The following is a 17,834-nucleotide window of genomic DNA, read 5'->3' on the forward strand; positions in this document are numbered from 1 at the left end:
GAATTCGGCACCAAAAAAATCCCTCTTTCCTTTTTAAACCGATGCTGTCAACTTTCTAGATAATATGATAGGTACAGCCATTATGTTATTTACCAAGTGTATCAATACTTCATTTAAAGTGTACAAAAGTATAACTTACTTTTAAATATATTTTATTTAATGCTCAAGCGTTATAAAAACCACACATCGCATTTAAGTCTTTACAATCTCTCTGATACTGTTACCCTAACACTATTTGTTTTTCCCTTCTGGTTCTTGCCTGCAAACACAGATCTTCAGCCTTGCTGGTATGTAAATCTACCTCAGAAAACAACTCGTGGATGCAAATATTAGCTGGAGAAAATACAGCTAATGTTATAAACCCTGTGCTGTCTACAAAGGACTTTCCGTGCATTTGATCTTTGTGGCTGCTCTGTTTTGAGGGAGTGTCACCGAGGTCCCCCCTGAGGAATCAGCTCAGAGTGTTAACACTCACCCAGGTTCGTGGCCTGTGCATTGGCAGAGCCTGAATGTAGAGCCAGCTCCTCTAGCTGCAAATCCGGCACTAGTCCCACAGCGCCCTCTCCTGGGAGGCCCGAGTAAGGCCGTGGGTGTGCTGGGGGTCAGGGAGGGGCGGTGCAAAGACCAGCTGCAAAGGTGGTTCTCACCCGGACTGCTCTTCAGACAGATTTCTGGCCCCAGAATTTGCATTTCTAGCAAGTTCCCAGGTGCTACTTCTATTGCCCATTCAGGGACCACTGTTACAGACCAATGAGTAACAAAGATAAATGGTGAGTCTACACACTTGGACAACTACTGTCAAAAGCTGTTCAGGATTGTCTCAAGTTCAGAGCTATACATATACCTTGACTTGAAATTTCACTCCTCTAAATGTTCCCTAGAGAAACTCATGCATAAATGTCCAGGGCTCACAGGCAAAAAATGTTTATGGTCGTATTGTTTGCAATGGCCAAAGTCTGAAACCTCATGAATAAATAAACTGTGAAATATTTCTACGAAGAAATAGTACGCAGCCATGAAAACACCTGCAAGCACCATGTAGATATAGATATAGATAGATATAGATATAGATATAGATATAGATACACATACATGTTGTAGATACCACACAAACATAACACAGAATAAATGAAGACACAAAACAAGACAGGCAGTAAGATCATATTATATATACAATTCAAAAACAGGCAAGACATCTAGGTTGCTTACTGACGCACACCTCTGTGGGAAAAGCACAGGCCGTCTGCATTTTCTGACTCCACCACATACTACCTGTGTGACCTTCCACGAGACATTCTGACTGTCTGTGCCTCACTCAATTACTGCACTTTTAAAATCAGGTTAATAATAGCACCAACCTCCTAGGATTCCTGTAAAGATTAAAAAGCTCATAAAATCCTCAGCAGAGGACTTAATTCACGTTAGCTATAATTATCATCAGCATTAGTACACCAGGTGTCTTTAAAAGGTCTTGATGCTAGCATAATCAAGTGATAAAGACATGCTGGAAAAATGGTAACCAAATTAAATAAACCAAATATACCACCGAATCCAGATGACCAAATTAACAAAAACACCTGTGCAGTGTATGCAAGCAAATGGGGACCCAGCATCAGGGGACAAGTGAAGAGGGGGCGTAGGGAGTGGATGGTGACATGGAATGAAGACTAAGTGGTCAAAGTGACTTTAAAGAAAAGATGAGATGTCAGAAATTAAAAATATGGCGTGGATTGCAGGATCAAAGTCCTGGGCACTGGTCCCTCTTGCACAAGAATCTTCAGGTGAAAGAAGCATCTGGAACACCCTAAAGAGGGAGGGGGCTTGAGCAGAGCTTCGAGGAGACCCTGCCCTGAATACCAGGGAGTTGGTATCAACAGGGCATGAGACTGGCCACCTCCAGGAGCATTAATGGGGATGTGGGTGAAATTCTTTTCCTTGCTTCCCTGTGCTAAACAGCTATATGTGAAGCACCTGCTCAAAAGTTAGAACATGGCTTTATCCCTAACCATTCTGTGTTTCCATCCCCAAACCACTGGCAATTGCTGGTTCCGTTTCCATGGAAACTTCTTGTCTTCCAGGAACTGTATCGGAATCCTGTTGAACAGGATTCACTGACCACGAGAGAAGCTCGCCTGAGCTCTGCCCCTCTACCCACCCCATCCACGGTGGGCAAGCTGGCAAAGCTCACCTGCGCTCCACCCACACCCCCCAACATCTTCCACAAAACCAGTGCCTGGTGCCACCAAGGCTGGGGACCACGGCTTTAGAAGGCAAGAAGGCTTGGCCATCCTCTGGTCTTTGCAGGCTGTTGGCCAGACACTCGCCTCCCTCACAGTGTTGTCCCAGGGCCAGCTGGGTGTCCTGGTGATGTGACACCAGGCTTCCCTGGAGAGAGAGAGACCTTCAGGGCTCACGATGGAAGCCGCCGTCCTTTTATCGCCTAACCTCAGAGCGGTTCACCACCACTTCTGCCATAACCCTGGTCACAAAGACCAGCCGCTCCAGTGAAATGTCAGAGAGGACGACTGGATGGTTTGTGTTCCTGGGGATTGTCTTGGGGAGTGGCTAACACACCTGTAATTTTTTCTAATGATTATTTTTTCTAATTATGTTTTCTAACTAACAAGTATTTTTTCAAGCTAATACCCTGGACCTCATTCATTTTTTCTTAATAATATAGCCTATATTCATATATTTTACATTTATTTTTGTACTGTCACTGATGACAGAAAATCAAAGTCTACTTACTGCTTTTTAACCTAATTAACAAGTTTTATTAGCCAAACACAGCATCTAGGTACCTGACCAGACAAGAAAAAAAAAGGAAGACATGACCTCCTGGAATATCTATGCGAATGCTGGTTTTAATAGTTTGAGGTTAATATTCATACTTGTCATGCAAAATAAATCAACTTCCTTCCAATAATGTGACTTGGAACAAGTTCAGAGCGAATACAATATAAAACCTAAATGTTTACGCTGCTGACACAATTAATCATGTCACAGGGTCCCGGTGAAGCCGCCAGGAAGTGGAGATGCTGTCAATCTTGTTGAAGTCGGACATCAAATGCAGCCCACAGTAGCCTGGAAACACATATTTGATTAATGGTTATAATCAAAGTAACTTCATTATGTAAGCATAGTAACCCAGCCAAGGAGATATTTCAGGATGTGCTAAGAACTTATTAATTTCTGGCTGGAGGAATCGTTTTCTTTATGGCGATTAGAGCTGCCCAGTAGGCGGCCTCACTTGCTCGACTTTGATGAACGGTAGTAAGTGCGTGGACGGGAGGGATTCTCCATTCTGCAGCCGCGGTAGCAGCACTTTGCAGTTCTGCAGGGGTCTTCCTTCCGACACACTCAGCGGGGCCCAAGAACACAGTCTCATTAATCCTCATCACAGCCCCGGGAGGCTGCAGGTCTCGTCGTTCTTCCAGATGAGGAAATGGAGATGAAGCTGAGAGGCAGAGACCCCGAAGGAGAAGAGCCGCTGGGCCCGTGAGGCCGGAGAAGACGCAGGCGCAGAACTGCACACTGTCCTCTAGCAAAGTCCGGCAGACATTTTCTTGTTTTTAAAGATTTTATTTATTTATGTTTAAAGAAAGGGAGAGAGGGAGAGGAACATCAATGTGTGGTTGCCCCTGGCACACCCCTGCACCAGGAACCTGGCCCACAACCCAGGCATGTGCCCTGACTGGGAATCGAACTGGTAACCCTTTGGTTTGTAGACTGGTGCTCAACCCACTGAGCCACACCAGCCAGGAACCGCAGACATTTTCAAGACTCACACTTCATACACCAGTGACCATAGAAGCATTAGTCCCAATGCTTAGCCAGAAGGCAGAGGCAACCCAGGAATCCCCATCTGAATGGGCCACACTTGAATGGATAAATCAAATGTGGCACAAAGAGGACTAAAACCCCACACATGCTATAAAGTGGATGAACCTTGACAGTACTGTGCCATGTGAAACAAGCAGTCGCAAAAGGACAAGTACTGCGTGATTCCTCTTCTAGGGGGCCCTGGAGTGGTCAGATCCATAGAGACAGAGGGATGGTGGGGCCAGGGGCTCGGGGACTGGGAAGCGGGCAGTGGGCAGTGAGTGTTGAGGCTGCAGAGGCTGAGTTCAGGGAGATGACAGGCAGCATGGACACGTGAATGCCACTGAATGGCCCACTGAAACATGGTTAAAACGGCGAATTTTATGTTAGCATTGCTGAGCAGGACGCGTGTTTGCCATGACTGGGAAATGCAGCTCTGGGTTCCGGGACGGCCCCAGGTGACCTGCTGACGCGGTTATAACGTCAGATGGTGCAGATGGGCGGCGCCGTGTTAGGAAGAGGACTAAGGACGAATTTCATTAGTGTCTGCCTTCGAGTGCACAGCCTTACTTTGTCACCTAGAGAAGGAAGAGAGCTCCGGGTCCCCATTCCATCCTCATGATGTGCTTAGCCACGCTCAAGGCCGGTCCAAGAGCCCGGCCCCTTCCACCTTCTTGGCCTCCGTCAGGCAGCCAGTCAGCTCTTTTCTGCCAGACAGCGGCAGCTGCCTGAGAGGCTGGGTACCCACCTACTTCCAGGGCCAGTGTCCTGGCTATGTGACCAGTACAGTGACATGGGTTCCTGAGCCCCCAAGGGCCCTGCACTGGGGGTTTAATGGTCTTTGGCTGCCATCTTGAAATTTTTAATAATTCTGTCTTCACATCTGTGTTTTAAAGTGAAGTCCAGTGGAACATTGGGGCATGAACTGGGGACTCGGAGCCCTAGCTCCACTGTCGTCCCACCTCCAGCCGCCTCCTGCCTCCCCAGAAGAGATTCTCTCCTGCTCCCGGGGCCCCGGGGCCTCTGCTTCTCTGCATCCAGCCAGCGATCACTGAAGTTCTTCACCCACAGGGACCTGGGTGTGTGTTGGAAGATTGGGGTCGGGCTTCACGAGGGCATAGTGGCACCTCTTCCTGCCCAGAGGCAGCCACGCCACAGAGCTTTCAGAGAGTGACCCAGGAACCTTGGAGTCATCCATCCAAACCCTGGGTGTGGCAGTCACCTGCTGGGCGCCCTGGCAGCTGGTGGGATCCATGCATATACACAACATGCCAAACCTCAGGTCAGACCCTGGGTGCTTGGGAGGGTCAGCACTTAACTCAGCCCCAAACTCAAGGGAGCAGGAGAGAAACTATAAACCATTGTGACGTATGGAAATAGAGGCTTCAGAAGAAAGGAAAAAGCTTTCTGGTCCAGAACTCAAACGGCACCCTTTTCCTGCTGCTGGAACAAAAGCCTCCATGTTCTCATTCTGCTCTGGGTTTTACGAGCCCTGCCGACCTCGTCTCTCACACATGCGGTGGACTTGCAGGAGAGATGCTGGGGTGCCTGTTTCTCAGCTGGGGAGACGGAGCCATCCAGGATGCCTTGGGCGTCTTCCTGAATGGACTCAGCTCCAGATGGAGAGGCTGCCAAGGAGGCTCTGGCTGCCCCACGCCCCTGTGGTCAGAGGTCCTGCTCCCTGGGGACCAGCCTGGGTCCTCCTATGAGTAGGCAAGAAGGCTTTGCACTTGGACTCAGAAGATGTGGCTCCCTTCTAGATTTTCCTTTTATGAGCTGGATGCTTCAGAATAATTACCTCCCTCCCCGATCCCCTGTCAGTGTGACCTAATGGTCGAGAGTCCCCTTCTGTACTGAGAACACGCATGCTGTGTGTCTGGGAGGACATGCATTTTAGTAAAAGGGTCTGAGACTTGAAAGGACACAGCACGCAATGTATTATTTACTACAAGTGGCTTAGCTCAGACCCACTTAGCTTCCTCAGACCCTGGAGGAAGAAAGGAGGAAGGCGAAGGAAGAGTCATCATCCTAGAGATTAAAGAAGCTGTGTTCGTGTTATGGTGATATTGATGTTGCAAAAATCAGAGGAGATAAAAGTTTTTGATTAGTAGGGGGGCAGAGAGGGAATAGGTTCTGGTTTAGCCAGTTTTATACCCTCTAGTTCTCTGCTTCTTCATGTATAAATAAAGGGGAGGGGGTAAGACGCCAAATATAAAACGAATCCTGAAATGCTCTTGTTTTCATCTTCATTTTCCCCTTGGAAACAGTTGTTTGGTGTCTGGTTCTCCGCGATGATGTGCATGAACATATCTGTGAATACCAATTTAAATGCAATGATTCTGCCAGCCATGTTCTTTCTGAACCTCTCACACCTATTATAGCCTAATTCGGAATCTGCTTAAAATGAAATGCTTGAAAATATGTCTTGGGTCATTTCTAGGGCCAGAATTTCCACCCCATCTGGTTGTTGTATGGAGTAAACATATGCATAGTATGTGGGCATGTCCCTGACTTACAGTCAGTACGCAGACAAGTCAGCTGTTGTTGTTATGGACTTGTGTGTGGGGGGGGGAGGGGTAAAAATGGGAAGGAAGGAAAGGCACAAGCAAGAAAGGGAGCTGAAGAAAGCGGAGATTGGGAAGAAAAAGGGACAGGCGAGGAGAAGTGGAGCTGGGACAGGCCTCGGGGATCACCGAGTGGTGGTGTTTCAGTCCAGGTTTATTTGGGGTCACTTGGGGGGCTTTCAGTTCATCACTCCTGAACCCCACCCCAGCTCTCCCAGGTGTCAGGTGGCAAAACTGAGGCCCGGGGCAGCCAGTGGTCTTGCCTATTTGTAGCAGCATATCCCTGGATGACCTGAGGCTGGAGCCCAGCTGCTCGCTCTTAGTGTCTCCTCTCACCCCCTCTTCTGATGTGACCAGTGTGAGAGGTGCACAGCCCAACCCAAGGCCCCAGACCCCAAGTCAGGGTCCAGGCTCCAGCACGCTGGTGGCCTCGCCCTGAGCGGCAGAATTCAGGAAGAGGGCTGCCAGCTCAGTGCCTGGCTTCTGAGACGCTCACCGATTCATGTTTTCACCTGGGTCTGTATTCAATAAAATGGTGAGAAGTATGTATTCCGTGCATTTAGACTGACTGAAGAGGGGATGGTGGGATCGTTTCAGGTCAGGCCTGTGTGTGGAATGTTTACTGTGGGATCCAGGCACTGGGTACATGGCTGCTCAACCTCCTGTATGTTTGAAATATCTCCTAGTCGAATGTTGGGGGGTATTTACAAAATAAAGCAGCTGAAGAAGCAGTTTAACATGTTTGCGTGTCAGGATATCTCCCTCCCTGACCCTCCCAGCTGGAAACCCATGCATCCCTGCCTCTGTTGTCCAGCTTGGGTATTGGGACAGCCTTGCTCTTGGCCCCACACCCTCGTGCCCCACCTCTGTTCTGACCATTGGAGGGACTGAGGGGCTTCCTGCTTAAACATGGGAAGTCCCGGGCATCAGAAGGTAGGTGACCTTCCTACCTTCCATAGAGATGTGGGGGGGTCGTTCTTGGTGATGATGATGATGGTGTCACAGTGGGAGTCATTAAGTCACATCCTGGTTGACTCTTGGATCTGGGCCTTCAATGCTCATTTCTCCTCTCTGGTTTCCTCTTTTCTTCTCTGTAAAGTGAAAGGACTGAACCAGATGATCATGACAGGCAGGCTGTCTGGACAGAGTGCTTGGTATTTTCTTTTATTTCTTTTTTGGTGGTATTTTAAGCAGAGCTGGAGAGGGAGAAAAAATTAAAGTGCATTTGAACCACTTCTGTATTATGGGTGGAGCCATTAAAACAGGACAGTATAATTTGGGACCGATCTTTAATATCCATGATTAATTTACTCCAACTGTCATTCTGCCTTGTATTGAAAAAAATCAATGGATGCGTCGATCTATCACGAATCACCCGTCCAAGGAGGCAGTGATGCACTGTTTGTGTCTGTAGGTTTACTGCTATGAATAAGGTTTGTTACCGCCCTTGGGAAGGTCCCCAACTTCTCAGTGCCTCTGGTGTGATGGGACTGGGACCTGACCTTCTCTGTGGGGCTCCGGCCAATGACAGACAACTAGCAGGGACGGTGGGAGGAAGCAGCCCTGGATTCCGGCCTCGGCCAGTTTCAGTGGTGTCAGTCCCCCATTTCTGATCCCAGCTAACGAGGTACCCTCACTGGGCTGCAGAGCTGGCTTGCAGTGCGCACCGTCAGCTCTCCTGGGCTGGTCCCAACAGAGCTGCCATGTCACCGCATCTTTCTGCTGCACGAAAGTAGGTCACAGGAGGCTTTCTTCTGCCATAAGACCGCAGACTTGCTGAACATGAGGGGCTGTTAGATGGTGTCATGATTACGAAGGAGATTTATGAATTAATACGTAACAAAGTCACACAGCACCCTCCTCAGGGGCAATTTTGCAGGAGAAGCACACAGCACACGGTCTTCAAACAAAGCCCTCTTGGTCTGGCTTTTCTTTGCTTCCGCCAGAAGGGTGGGCACAGCCTGTCCTTGGCCCCAGGCCTGTTATATGCCCCTCCATTTGTTACACTTCAGGAGTCCATGCAGGAAGCACAGCTCTGCTGAAGTGTTGACATCTCTCAGTGTCCCTGACTGTGACGAGGGAAAAGGTTGAGCCTCTGCCATTAACATTGCGAAGAGGCTGATAATAATTCATTTTCACAAATCCTTTAAAGGGCTGGAGATAGGTGGCTTGGATAAGAGAACATGGGCTTGCCAGGAGATTTCTGACCAAATACAGAATTTATTAACCAGACAAATACACCCATCTTGGCAGGGCCCTCTTCTAAAGAAGAAATATAAGGGAAGAAAAGAAGAAGCAGCAGCATTTTTTGCAGAGTGAGGTGGGCAAACCTAAACCAAACACCTGTGATTAGCTCAAGGCATTTCTCCCATAGAGAATGCCACAAAGTTTTTCATTATTCAGAAAAGAAAGAGGCAGGAAAAAGTCCTCAGAACATTTCTGTATAATCCTGGAGAGTGACAATGATTCTTCTAGCTGCTCGTGTTAAAAGAATAGGGAATTACATTCCAGGTGGAAACCAGCCTTCACGATGCGTTCTCTCCCTGCACATCTTACAAGGTGGGACAGGAACCCTTGTTTTGGCATCTACTCTCGTTGGAATATAGAGAAGAGAGGCAGATAAAAGACACTGAACTTGGGAAGTGATCACATGTGACCCATCCTCACAGGAAATCTGTATTTTTTTCATGCCCCACCATTTTACAGATTTCTTTTTCCATTTTGCGAGCACTGGGCCATGGGAAATCCTCTCTGTAGCCTTTAGGTTCCCAGGACACTGTGAGGCCTGAGCGTGGGCTGATTTCCAGAACACAGCTCTGCTGCCAGAGTTTCCCCGTCCTGTGCCCAGAGGGGGCGCTGCAGAAATCCAGCCGCTTCCTGGAGGGACCGGAACCACGTTTCCAAGCTAAACTGTACATGAGTTTCGCAGTTTCTGATTCACGCTTCCCAGCTTTGAAAAGGACAAGAAGAAAACTTGGACTTCCAGCACATCTAGTCACAGTTTTGCAATTTAGGTCACTTGTGGTGGTTTTGCCCTCAGAAAGTATGAAAAAACCCTGTTGGTTAGTGAATTTGAGCCCACACTGAAGATGTCTTTAGTAAAGCAGCCTCGAATCAAAGCCCACGTCCTTTCCTCATCTGAGGGCCCCTTGTCTGCTGGGCATGAAGGAATCCCTACAATCTGGTCCCCGGAGGCACTGTTGATGAATGTTCTCACACCACTGACTCCGCACTGTGGGCTGGCTTCTATTACCTTCTCAATGACTATTGTCCCCACTCGACAAAGGGCAAACTGAGGCACAGTGTGATTAAGTGGCTGTGTAAGGTGACACAGTGAGCCAGTGGCACACCTATGGATTCAAACTAAGTGACTCCCATGTCCTATAGGTAGCTGACCATCTGACCCAAAATGATGAGTATGCACCTGGGTGCTGCTTTGGAAACTATGCCCTTATATTGGATGCAGAGCCATCCAATAGAAATTATTTTTTCAATACAGGGCATTGGCCATATTTCCCCCGAAGAGTCTAGACCTATAATTCAAGTCAGCCCAAAACAATTCTCAGTCTCCTATTACAGAAAAATTCAAAATAATAATGGATAAGTAAAATGGTTCACTTCTTTCTCATGTCACGAGGCAGGCCTGGCTTGGGATGATAGCTTCAGGGTGTCATCAAGGAGCCAGGGTCCCATCATCCATGTCACCTCGTGGTCCAAGATGGCTGCCAGCGCTCCATCTCTTGGGTCCTGGGTGTAGGCCAGCTCAGGAGGAAGTATAGGCAGCCTAAAGAGAGGCCAGCCTGCTGAGCATGCCTCTCCAAAGTCCCAGATACATTATTGCCTTGAGCTCAGTCATATGGCAACACCTAGCGATAAGAGAGGTTATAGTCTTTTATCCAGGCATATATTTCATATCATGTCACCTGTTAAAAACTTGGGGGAAAAAAAAGGAAAATGAGCTTGAGGAGGCCACTGAAAATCTCTGCTCAAGGTCAGTGGCCCGTATCTACTATCAGAGTTAAAAAGGTTCCAATAAACCATGCCCCTGAGTTCAGACCCCAGCAAAGGATAGACATTCTGTACAGATATTTTAGTGCTATTTTGGAGTTCTTAGACACAATTTATAATGTTTCACTTTTCTCACAAATATATGGTTGAGGTTTACTGAGATGATGCCACTATAAAGAAATCACTTTATGTTGAAAGGAAAAGTGATAAGGAGACATATCAGAACCTCAGGGATTGGCCTGCCTCTCCCATAACTATGTTCAGAAAAGTCGTCCCAGAGCCATAATGAACATGTGTCACAGTGCCCTGGGATGGCTGGGCTCATAAGCAAGGCTCTGTGTGACAGAGCAGGTGGGATCCCCTGCCCGGGGCACAGGAAGCCAATGTACCTGCCCAGGTCCTCCTTGATCAAGACGTGAGCTTCCCTTTCCCCTCTCCAGGCACACACAGGATTTCCAAGTTCCACATCCCCTGTTCAAAGGGGTTCAGTAGCATCCAGAACTCTTTGACAGTGAACAGTGAGAAGTTGAAGGCAGGAATATCCACAATGGAGGGGAGAGATAGGGAGGAGCGGTCTGCTCTGCCCCCTGCTCCTCCTGGGGCTTCATCCTGACGTCATCTGCTGCAGAAGATACTCATGGGGATGGTGGTGTGCACATCCTGCCACCTTTCTGGGCAGGCAGACCAGTTAACGGCCCCTTTACATGGGGCTGGCGAACTCCCAAGGCTTTGATCCCTTCTACCTGTGAGGTGGACAGCCGAGGGAAGGGACTGCTGTCCCAGGTTCCAGGGCTGTAGGCCCTTCTCCTGCCCCTGCACAGGCTGCCTTTTTGCCTTTGTGATCTCTAAGGAGGGAAAATGGGCTTGGGGAGGCAACCGAAATCTCTGCGAAGTTGTGCCCCGGTCCCTGTGTGTGCTTCATTCTCCAAGGTGGCAGGTACTGACCCCTGGACCCGTCCACACCACATGCAGCTCCTCAGTAGTGGGGGTGCAGAGGCTGGCCCAGGGGTTCCACAGCCAGAAGGCGTCAAGCTGGACAGGCAGGTGCTGGCTCACTTCTTGCAGCTTTACCCACTACAAGGTGGAAGGCGCCACTCCTGTCCCCTCCCCTCACCCCAAACTCTGAATCTTCACAATCTGTACCCCTTCCTCTTCTGTGCTCAGTCTCATTATATGGAGATTGCAAAATGGGAAACCAGTGTAGAAGTTCCTCCCAAAATGTTAAACATAGGATTGCCCTGTGAGTCAGTGATTCTGCTTCTGGGAACCTATTCAGAAAAAAGTAAAAACGTAGGTCCACACAGCAACCTGTACTCAGGTGTTGACAGCAGCATTACCCATCATGCCCAGAGAGAGGAAACTATGTAAATGTGCATCAGCTGGTGAGTGAATACACAAAATGTGGTACAGATGTGCTCTGGACTATGTATCATTCAGCAACAAAAGAATACGCTATAACACGGATGAACCTTGAAATCATTCTCAGTGAAAAGGGCCAGAAAGAATACTTACGATAGGATCCCACATGAAGAAAGTGTCCAGAAAAGGCAAACCTAGAGGAATAGAATATCCCTTCGTGGTTGCCCAGTTCTGGTGGGTGGGAAAGGAAAGTGACTGTCTTTGGACAGAAAGAATCCTTTTAGGGTAATGTAATGGCTCTAAAATTTGATGTGCCAGTGATTATACAATACTCATAGTTGTCCTGGGTTGTAATTGTGTATGTGAGTGTGTGCTGAGTGATATAATTGTGCTTGTTTGGGGTTGGCTAGTGCCCCCCAAAATTCATAATCACCAGGAACCTCAGAATATGACCGTATGTGGAAGTAGGGTCTTTGCAGATATAATTAGTTAAGGTGATGCTGCATTAGGATGGATCCCAATCTGTGAAGACACAGAGCAATGCTCAAGGAAAACCACCGTGTGAAGATGGGGACAGAGATTGGGCTGAGCTGCCACCAGCCACGAAATACTGATGGCCTCTGGAAGCCAGAAGAGGGAAGGAACGGTTCTTCCCTGGGGCTGTCAGAGGGAGCGTGGCCTCACTGTCCCCTTGGTTTTAGACTTGTCTCCAGAAGTGTGAGAAAATCCGTTTCTCTTGTAAGTGCCCCCACAGTTCCTGGAAAGTTATTACAGCCACCCCAGAACACTAATATGAAACTAAACCCCATTGAAATGTATGCTTAAAACGAGTGGATTTTAGGGTACATAAATTACACCTCAAAAAGGTGTGAATAAAAATTAAATACTTTGTTCCACAAACTGGAGAGAGGGCAGGAACAGGACTCAGGGCTGGTATTACAGAGCTGGCTGTGTGGCTTCTCGGAGCCGCTGGGGGGGGGAACCGCCCAGGTGCAGGCAAGGTCGCAGGCCATCCACTCCACACCTGGCTCCCTCTGCCACCTGCCTGCTGACGGTGGAGAAGCCTCTGAGTGCCAGTTGTTCCATGGGGGTCTGGGCTACAGGCACAGTAGACCTTGGACAACTTGTGATCTGTCCCAAACCCCTGTAGCAGGCCGTGGGGAAGACATGCCCCGGTACATGCCAGTCTCAGTGGAAGGCCGGGGTTTCTGCGGTCAGGTGCCCTGGGAACATTGGAGAGTCACTGAGGTGGCCAATAAAGAGCACCAGTATGAACTTGACCTTAGCAATAAGGGAGGGTCTTCCTGCCGTGATTGGGAAAATAAGGCAGAAAGCAGGTGAGAATATAGACTTGTTTTGGTCTCTTTTCAAACCTTCCTTGTTTTCTTTATTTTTTTTTATGGCATCATGTTCCTTTCTCGGGTTTTTAAAATATCTTTTAATGTTTTGTGTGTAACTATTTTGTGTGTAACTGTATCTACTCATTCTAGCATCTAAAGTCCTTGGGTGGGGGTGGGGGTCATTCTCTGGCACATTGTTGTTTTGTTTTGTTTTTTTTGCATTTTATGCTTTTGGTTTGTGACCTCGTGTCCAGCAGAAGTTTATCTGGGAGAATCCCAGTGGGTCTGCACAGAGGCCATATCCTTAGCAGGTTTCTGTTTGCTTGTGCCAGGTTCCTCGGGCCCATGTCCAAGCTAAGATCACCCACATGTTAAGCCATTAACATGAATTTAACTCTGGACCTATGTAGAGTCAGGCCAGCTACAAATTCTCAGGGAAGACCTTTTGTTTTCATTCATAACATGAGCCAATGCATTTGCTTCTCCCTTTGTCATTGTGGATTTTTTTTGCATGTCTTATGTTCATGGTCTGAAGCTCGAGCCCTCTGAGGAGCCTGGACTGGAGGGTTCCCTTCGGACTCTGCCCTCCGGTAGCCAGAGCACCAGCACCGTCCTATCTGTGGCCTTCCAACGTCCCTTTTGGTTTCTGGCTCCTGGGTTCCCTCTTACTTTCTTGTAAACCGACTCTGCATTTAAAAGGATGTTTGTTATACCTTGTCCAGGATTTCTGGGTGGCATGTGGACTGGGAGTGGGTCTTACGTCATGCAGTGGATTACCAAGAGTGGAGTCTGTGGGTGAATTTGGAGGTTGGGGGAGAGGGAACTTGAGACGTTTCACAAATCCAGGTTCCTGTTTTCTCGTGAACTGGGCATGCGGCTTCCTGGCCTGACGTCTCCCAGTGACTGTCAGAGTTTGTGACAGCTACGGGAAATGGGAGTGTCCAGAAGTAACTTCAGGGATTGGCTGGCAATAATCAGGGCTCCACCAAAGTTGATTAAGGTTTCATGTCCGTGGTTGAAAATGAGAGTCAGAAACATATACTATCACAGAACAGGGAGCATAGTTCTCAGTGGCAGCCCCCTCCCCAGTCAAATCATCAAGTACAATCATTTTCCCATGTGTCCTAGGGGACACGGGCCACCCCTGTGACCCACACCTGCCCTCCATGGGACTGGAAGAGAGCAACGTTCCTGAAACTGGAAGCCACATGGCAATGTCTGCTGAGGGCTCATTTAACCAAATTTCATTTTCCTGCTACCTTCTGTCTATCTTCTTCATGATTCTCACTCAGCAGTTTCTTGAATAGATTTCATTTTGAAGAAACATGTCTTGGGTGTGATGTAGCTGATGGTCACAGTGGGGAAAACCAGGAACCCTAGGTCACCGAATAAGTCCGTGTCTCTTTTGGGTTTCCAGTTCCTGCGATGATCACGTCCTACCCAAACACTACCCTGGCCACGCAGGGGCAGAAGAAGGAAATGAGCTGCACAGCCCATGGGGAGAAGCCCATCATCGTGCGCTGGGAGAAGGAGGACCGGATCATTAACCCCGAAATGGCCCGTTACCTTGTGTCCACCAAGGAGGTGGGAGAGGAGGTGATTTCTACTCTGCAGGTAAAAGCATGACAGACACCTCGGATCAGAGTCTAAGTTCATGGGCGCAGTGAGCCTGGCTTTCCACATAGGTGGGTACCTGTGGGTGATAAAGAAACAGCAAACAGTCTTTTGGAGTCAATTGATGAAGCACCATCTCCCCCTCCTCATACAGGGAGATTAGTGAGTAGCCTGCAAAAATGCTGCTTTATCCTAAGTGTTATTCAGAGTAAAATTATGAACACAGTGGGGAACCCAACTGTAATAAAAACGTGAGAAGCAGAGTCCCTTCCTGACAGTCAGTCCTGGGAGAGTGACAGCCTGTGCTGGCATGGGCTTTCACTTCTGGAACAAGAGAAACCTGGTAGGCATTGGGACAGAAACGTTACGAGGGAAAAGATTTTGCTGCTGTGGAAAAATCGAGGTAACCAAATCCTGTCTTCCAAATGGAATCACAGAAGCTAGGAAAACAGGATCACTGTCTCATATCATTTAGCACAATTGGGTGATGCTTTCGGTTTGGGTGAGAGATGATGCTGAGCGTACACAGAAGGAAAAGAGCCACGTTGGAAACGTGGATATTGATTCACTTGTGAGGTCCCCCCCTGCAGTCCTCCGACACACCTCTAACAAGAGTCCCATGAGACCGAGGCTTTATTACAACAGTATTTATAGATCTGTTTCCTTGGATGGGTTGCTCTGGATGCTTTAAAGGCAGGCTATGGGGGGAAAAGTATATGTGGACTGTATATGAGCTTGAACTTGACATCTAGATAAAGTACGCATCCAACTTAATGAGCTGGCAGCTGATGTCACTAATGTACATTGGACTCATCTGCACTGGTACAGTTGTGCTGAAATGATTTGATGTCAGATGTGTGTGTGTGTGTGTGCTGGAGGTGGAGAGACCTTCACAGCCAAAGCCCTTCCAGTTGTTCGCTTACCCTATACTTCCAGATAAGACGGATTTCTTTCTTCTTTACACACAGATTTTGCCGACAGTACGAGAAGATTCTGGCTTCTTCTCCTGTCATGCTATCAATTCTTACGGGGAGGACCGTGGAATAATTCAACTCACAGTGCAAGGTAGGAAGGAGACAGCAGTGGGCAGAACACGTGGCTGATTTAGGGCTGTGAGTATGTGCCCAGGCCCAGACACCAGGGTGAGCTCGGCTTGCTGTGTAGCACTCCCTAATTCTCCAGAAAGTTTGGATACACAAACGCAGCATGTTGTGGTGCCCATGAATGCATTAGGGGGCAGCCCCAAGCAGGACTAAGTCCTTAAAGGAACTGGGTCAGATGAGTTAGCAGTCATGTTCCTTCTCTGCTCAAGTTTGGGAATCCTTGCCCTGGACAATGTGAATAGAAAGGGGAAGTTTAGCATTTGGAGTTTAACCCAACATAGTTTTTCAATTCTGGATTCCACACTAGAAGAGTGGCATCTGAATCCTCCAGGTTTGCCCTGGCTGGTGCGGCTCAGTGGGTTGGGCATCATCCTGTCGACTGGAAGGTCGCAGGTTCATTCCCGGCCAGGACGCATGCCCAGTTTGCAGCTGGGTCCCTAGTCAGGGGCGTGCGAGAGGCAAACCGATTGATGTTTCTCTCCGTCTTTCTCCCTCTCTCTCTAAAAGTAAATAAATAAAGTCTTTCAAAAACTAATAAATCCTCCAGGTTTGACCCAGCTCTACAAGTGCTATGATGATTGGCAGCCTGGGAAAAGTGTAATTTCTCCTCCCTAAAATGAGATTAGGGAAAAAAAGGCCTTCCAGGTAGAAAGCATCTCCGAGTGTGGAATGCCGAGAAAGCTTCTGTGCACCACACTCAGCAATTCCACAGGCGTCCCGGCCCGAACTAACCCCGGTGTCCTGTTGACTGCACAGAGCCGCCGGACCCCCCCGAAATCGAGATCAAAGACGTGAAAGCAAGGACAATCACCCTCAGGTGGACGATGGGCTTTGACGGCAACAGCCCCATCACAGGCTACGACATCGAATGCAAAAACAAATCAGGTAAGTCCTTTATCGCCTCCAGCTTTAGGTCCACTTCTAACGCCCCTTTATTCTCCTCCATTCTCATCTATTTTCCCTGGAAGAGCAGGCCTGGACTCACGGGAACCCAGCGGGGCCCTAGTTTGTCTCCTTTCTGGCTCGAAGTCCACCACGCTTCCTTCCGTGGAGTGTTTGCGTCCAGACGCCCCTCATGGGCTCAGCTCTGCTCTTTTCCCCTTGAGCCTCGGTCTTGCTTCATGACCACCACTTTGGCATTCTTGCCACTGATTGGCACGGGGGCAGCTGCTGACAGGTCTCAGCCATGGTCATTGTCTCTGCCATTCCCCCTGCCACCCATTCACTTCCCTTTGGACTTGCACTGTCTCATAAGAAAGATGAGCAAAAAGAGCACCAGCAGCATGTGAAGGGTTGATGGAATTCTCAGAAGCCACATCGTAGCCGTATTTTTTACTTTGCGGGCACTGTCCAGACCAAGTTCACCTCAGACCTATGCATTTGGAAATGGTATTTGGGGACTTGAAGTAACTGGCCAGATACAAAACGCATGTAGAAAACTCGGGGCCGCCCAGCTGGTTCATCTCAGAGATGCAGCTAGAGATCCAGGAATGAGGTGGTGCCCACACACGGCCCAAGGACACCTCCTGAGTCACACCGTCACCCTTTCACCCGGAAATGTGACACAGCTGGTGCAGGCTGGGAGATGGGGAGCAGCGACCCCCACGAGCAGGCTAAGGAGAGCACTGACCCAGATCGACGGGGATATTCAGGAACCAGGCCAAGTGGGCTTCCCGGGCGCCAGAAGGAGGGGAGGCAGCCCTGCCTCTGTGCCAGGGAAATCAGGTCAGGTGGAGCCACAGTCAGAAGTTCCGAGATTCAGGTCTTGAAGGAAAGGGAATGCTTCCTGGGTGAGGCAGACACGTTCTAGCAGAGAACGACCTGGAAATCGATGGTAGCAATGAGAGCCCGAGAGAAATGCAGACATGAATTGGAGAGATGCCCCGCAGAGTCCCCGGAGGTAGGGACAGGCCCGCAGTCTCTCTGGCTGAACACTGGCCTCAGGATCCCCAGCGCCATGCTGTTGGAGCCACATTCCAGGCCGCCTCTCGGGGGAGCTCGGTGCCTCCCTGTCTTGAGGGATA

At 48.8% G+C, this 17,834-nt stretch overlaps 1 protein-coding gene across 1 annotated transcript in view; it reads left to right on the plus strand.

Annotated features, from left to right (window-relative positions):
- The first annotated feature begins 16,597 nt into the window (after positions 1-16,597).
- Positions 16,598-17,834, plus strand: part of DSCAM (DS cell adhesion molecule) — a 116,085-nt gene continuing 114,848 nt past the window's right edge. The window contains exon 1 of the mRNA XM_053657553.1: positions 16,598-16,695. Within this exon, the coding sequence (XP_053513528.1) occupies positions 16,679-16,695 (17 nt within the window). The 5' untranslated portion in view covers positions 16,598-16,678. The remainder of the gene's footprint in view (positions 16,696-17,834) is intronic.

This window comes from Artibeus jamaicensis, unplaced genomic scaffold, assembly GCF_021234435.1.
Source record: "Artibeus jamaicensis isolate MK-2021 breed Jamaican fruit bat unplaced genomic scaffold, CSHL_Jam_final scaffold_474, whole genome shotgun sequence".
Classification (NCBI taxonomy): domain Eukaryota; kingdom Metazoa; phylum Chordata; class Mammalia; order Chiroptera; family Phyllostomidae; genus Artibeus; species Artibeus jamaicensis.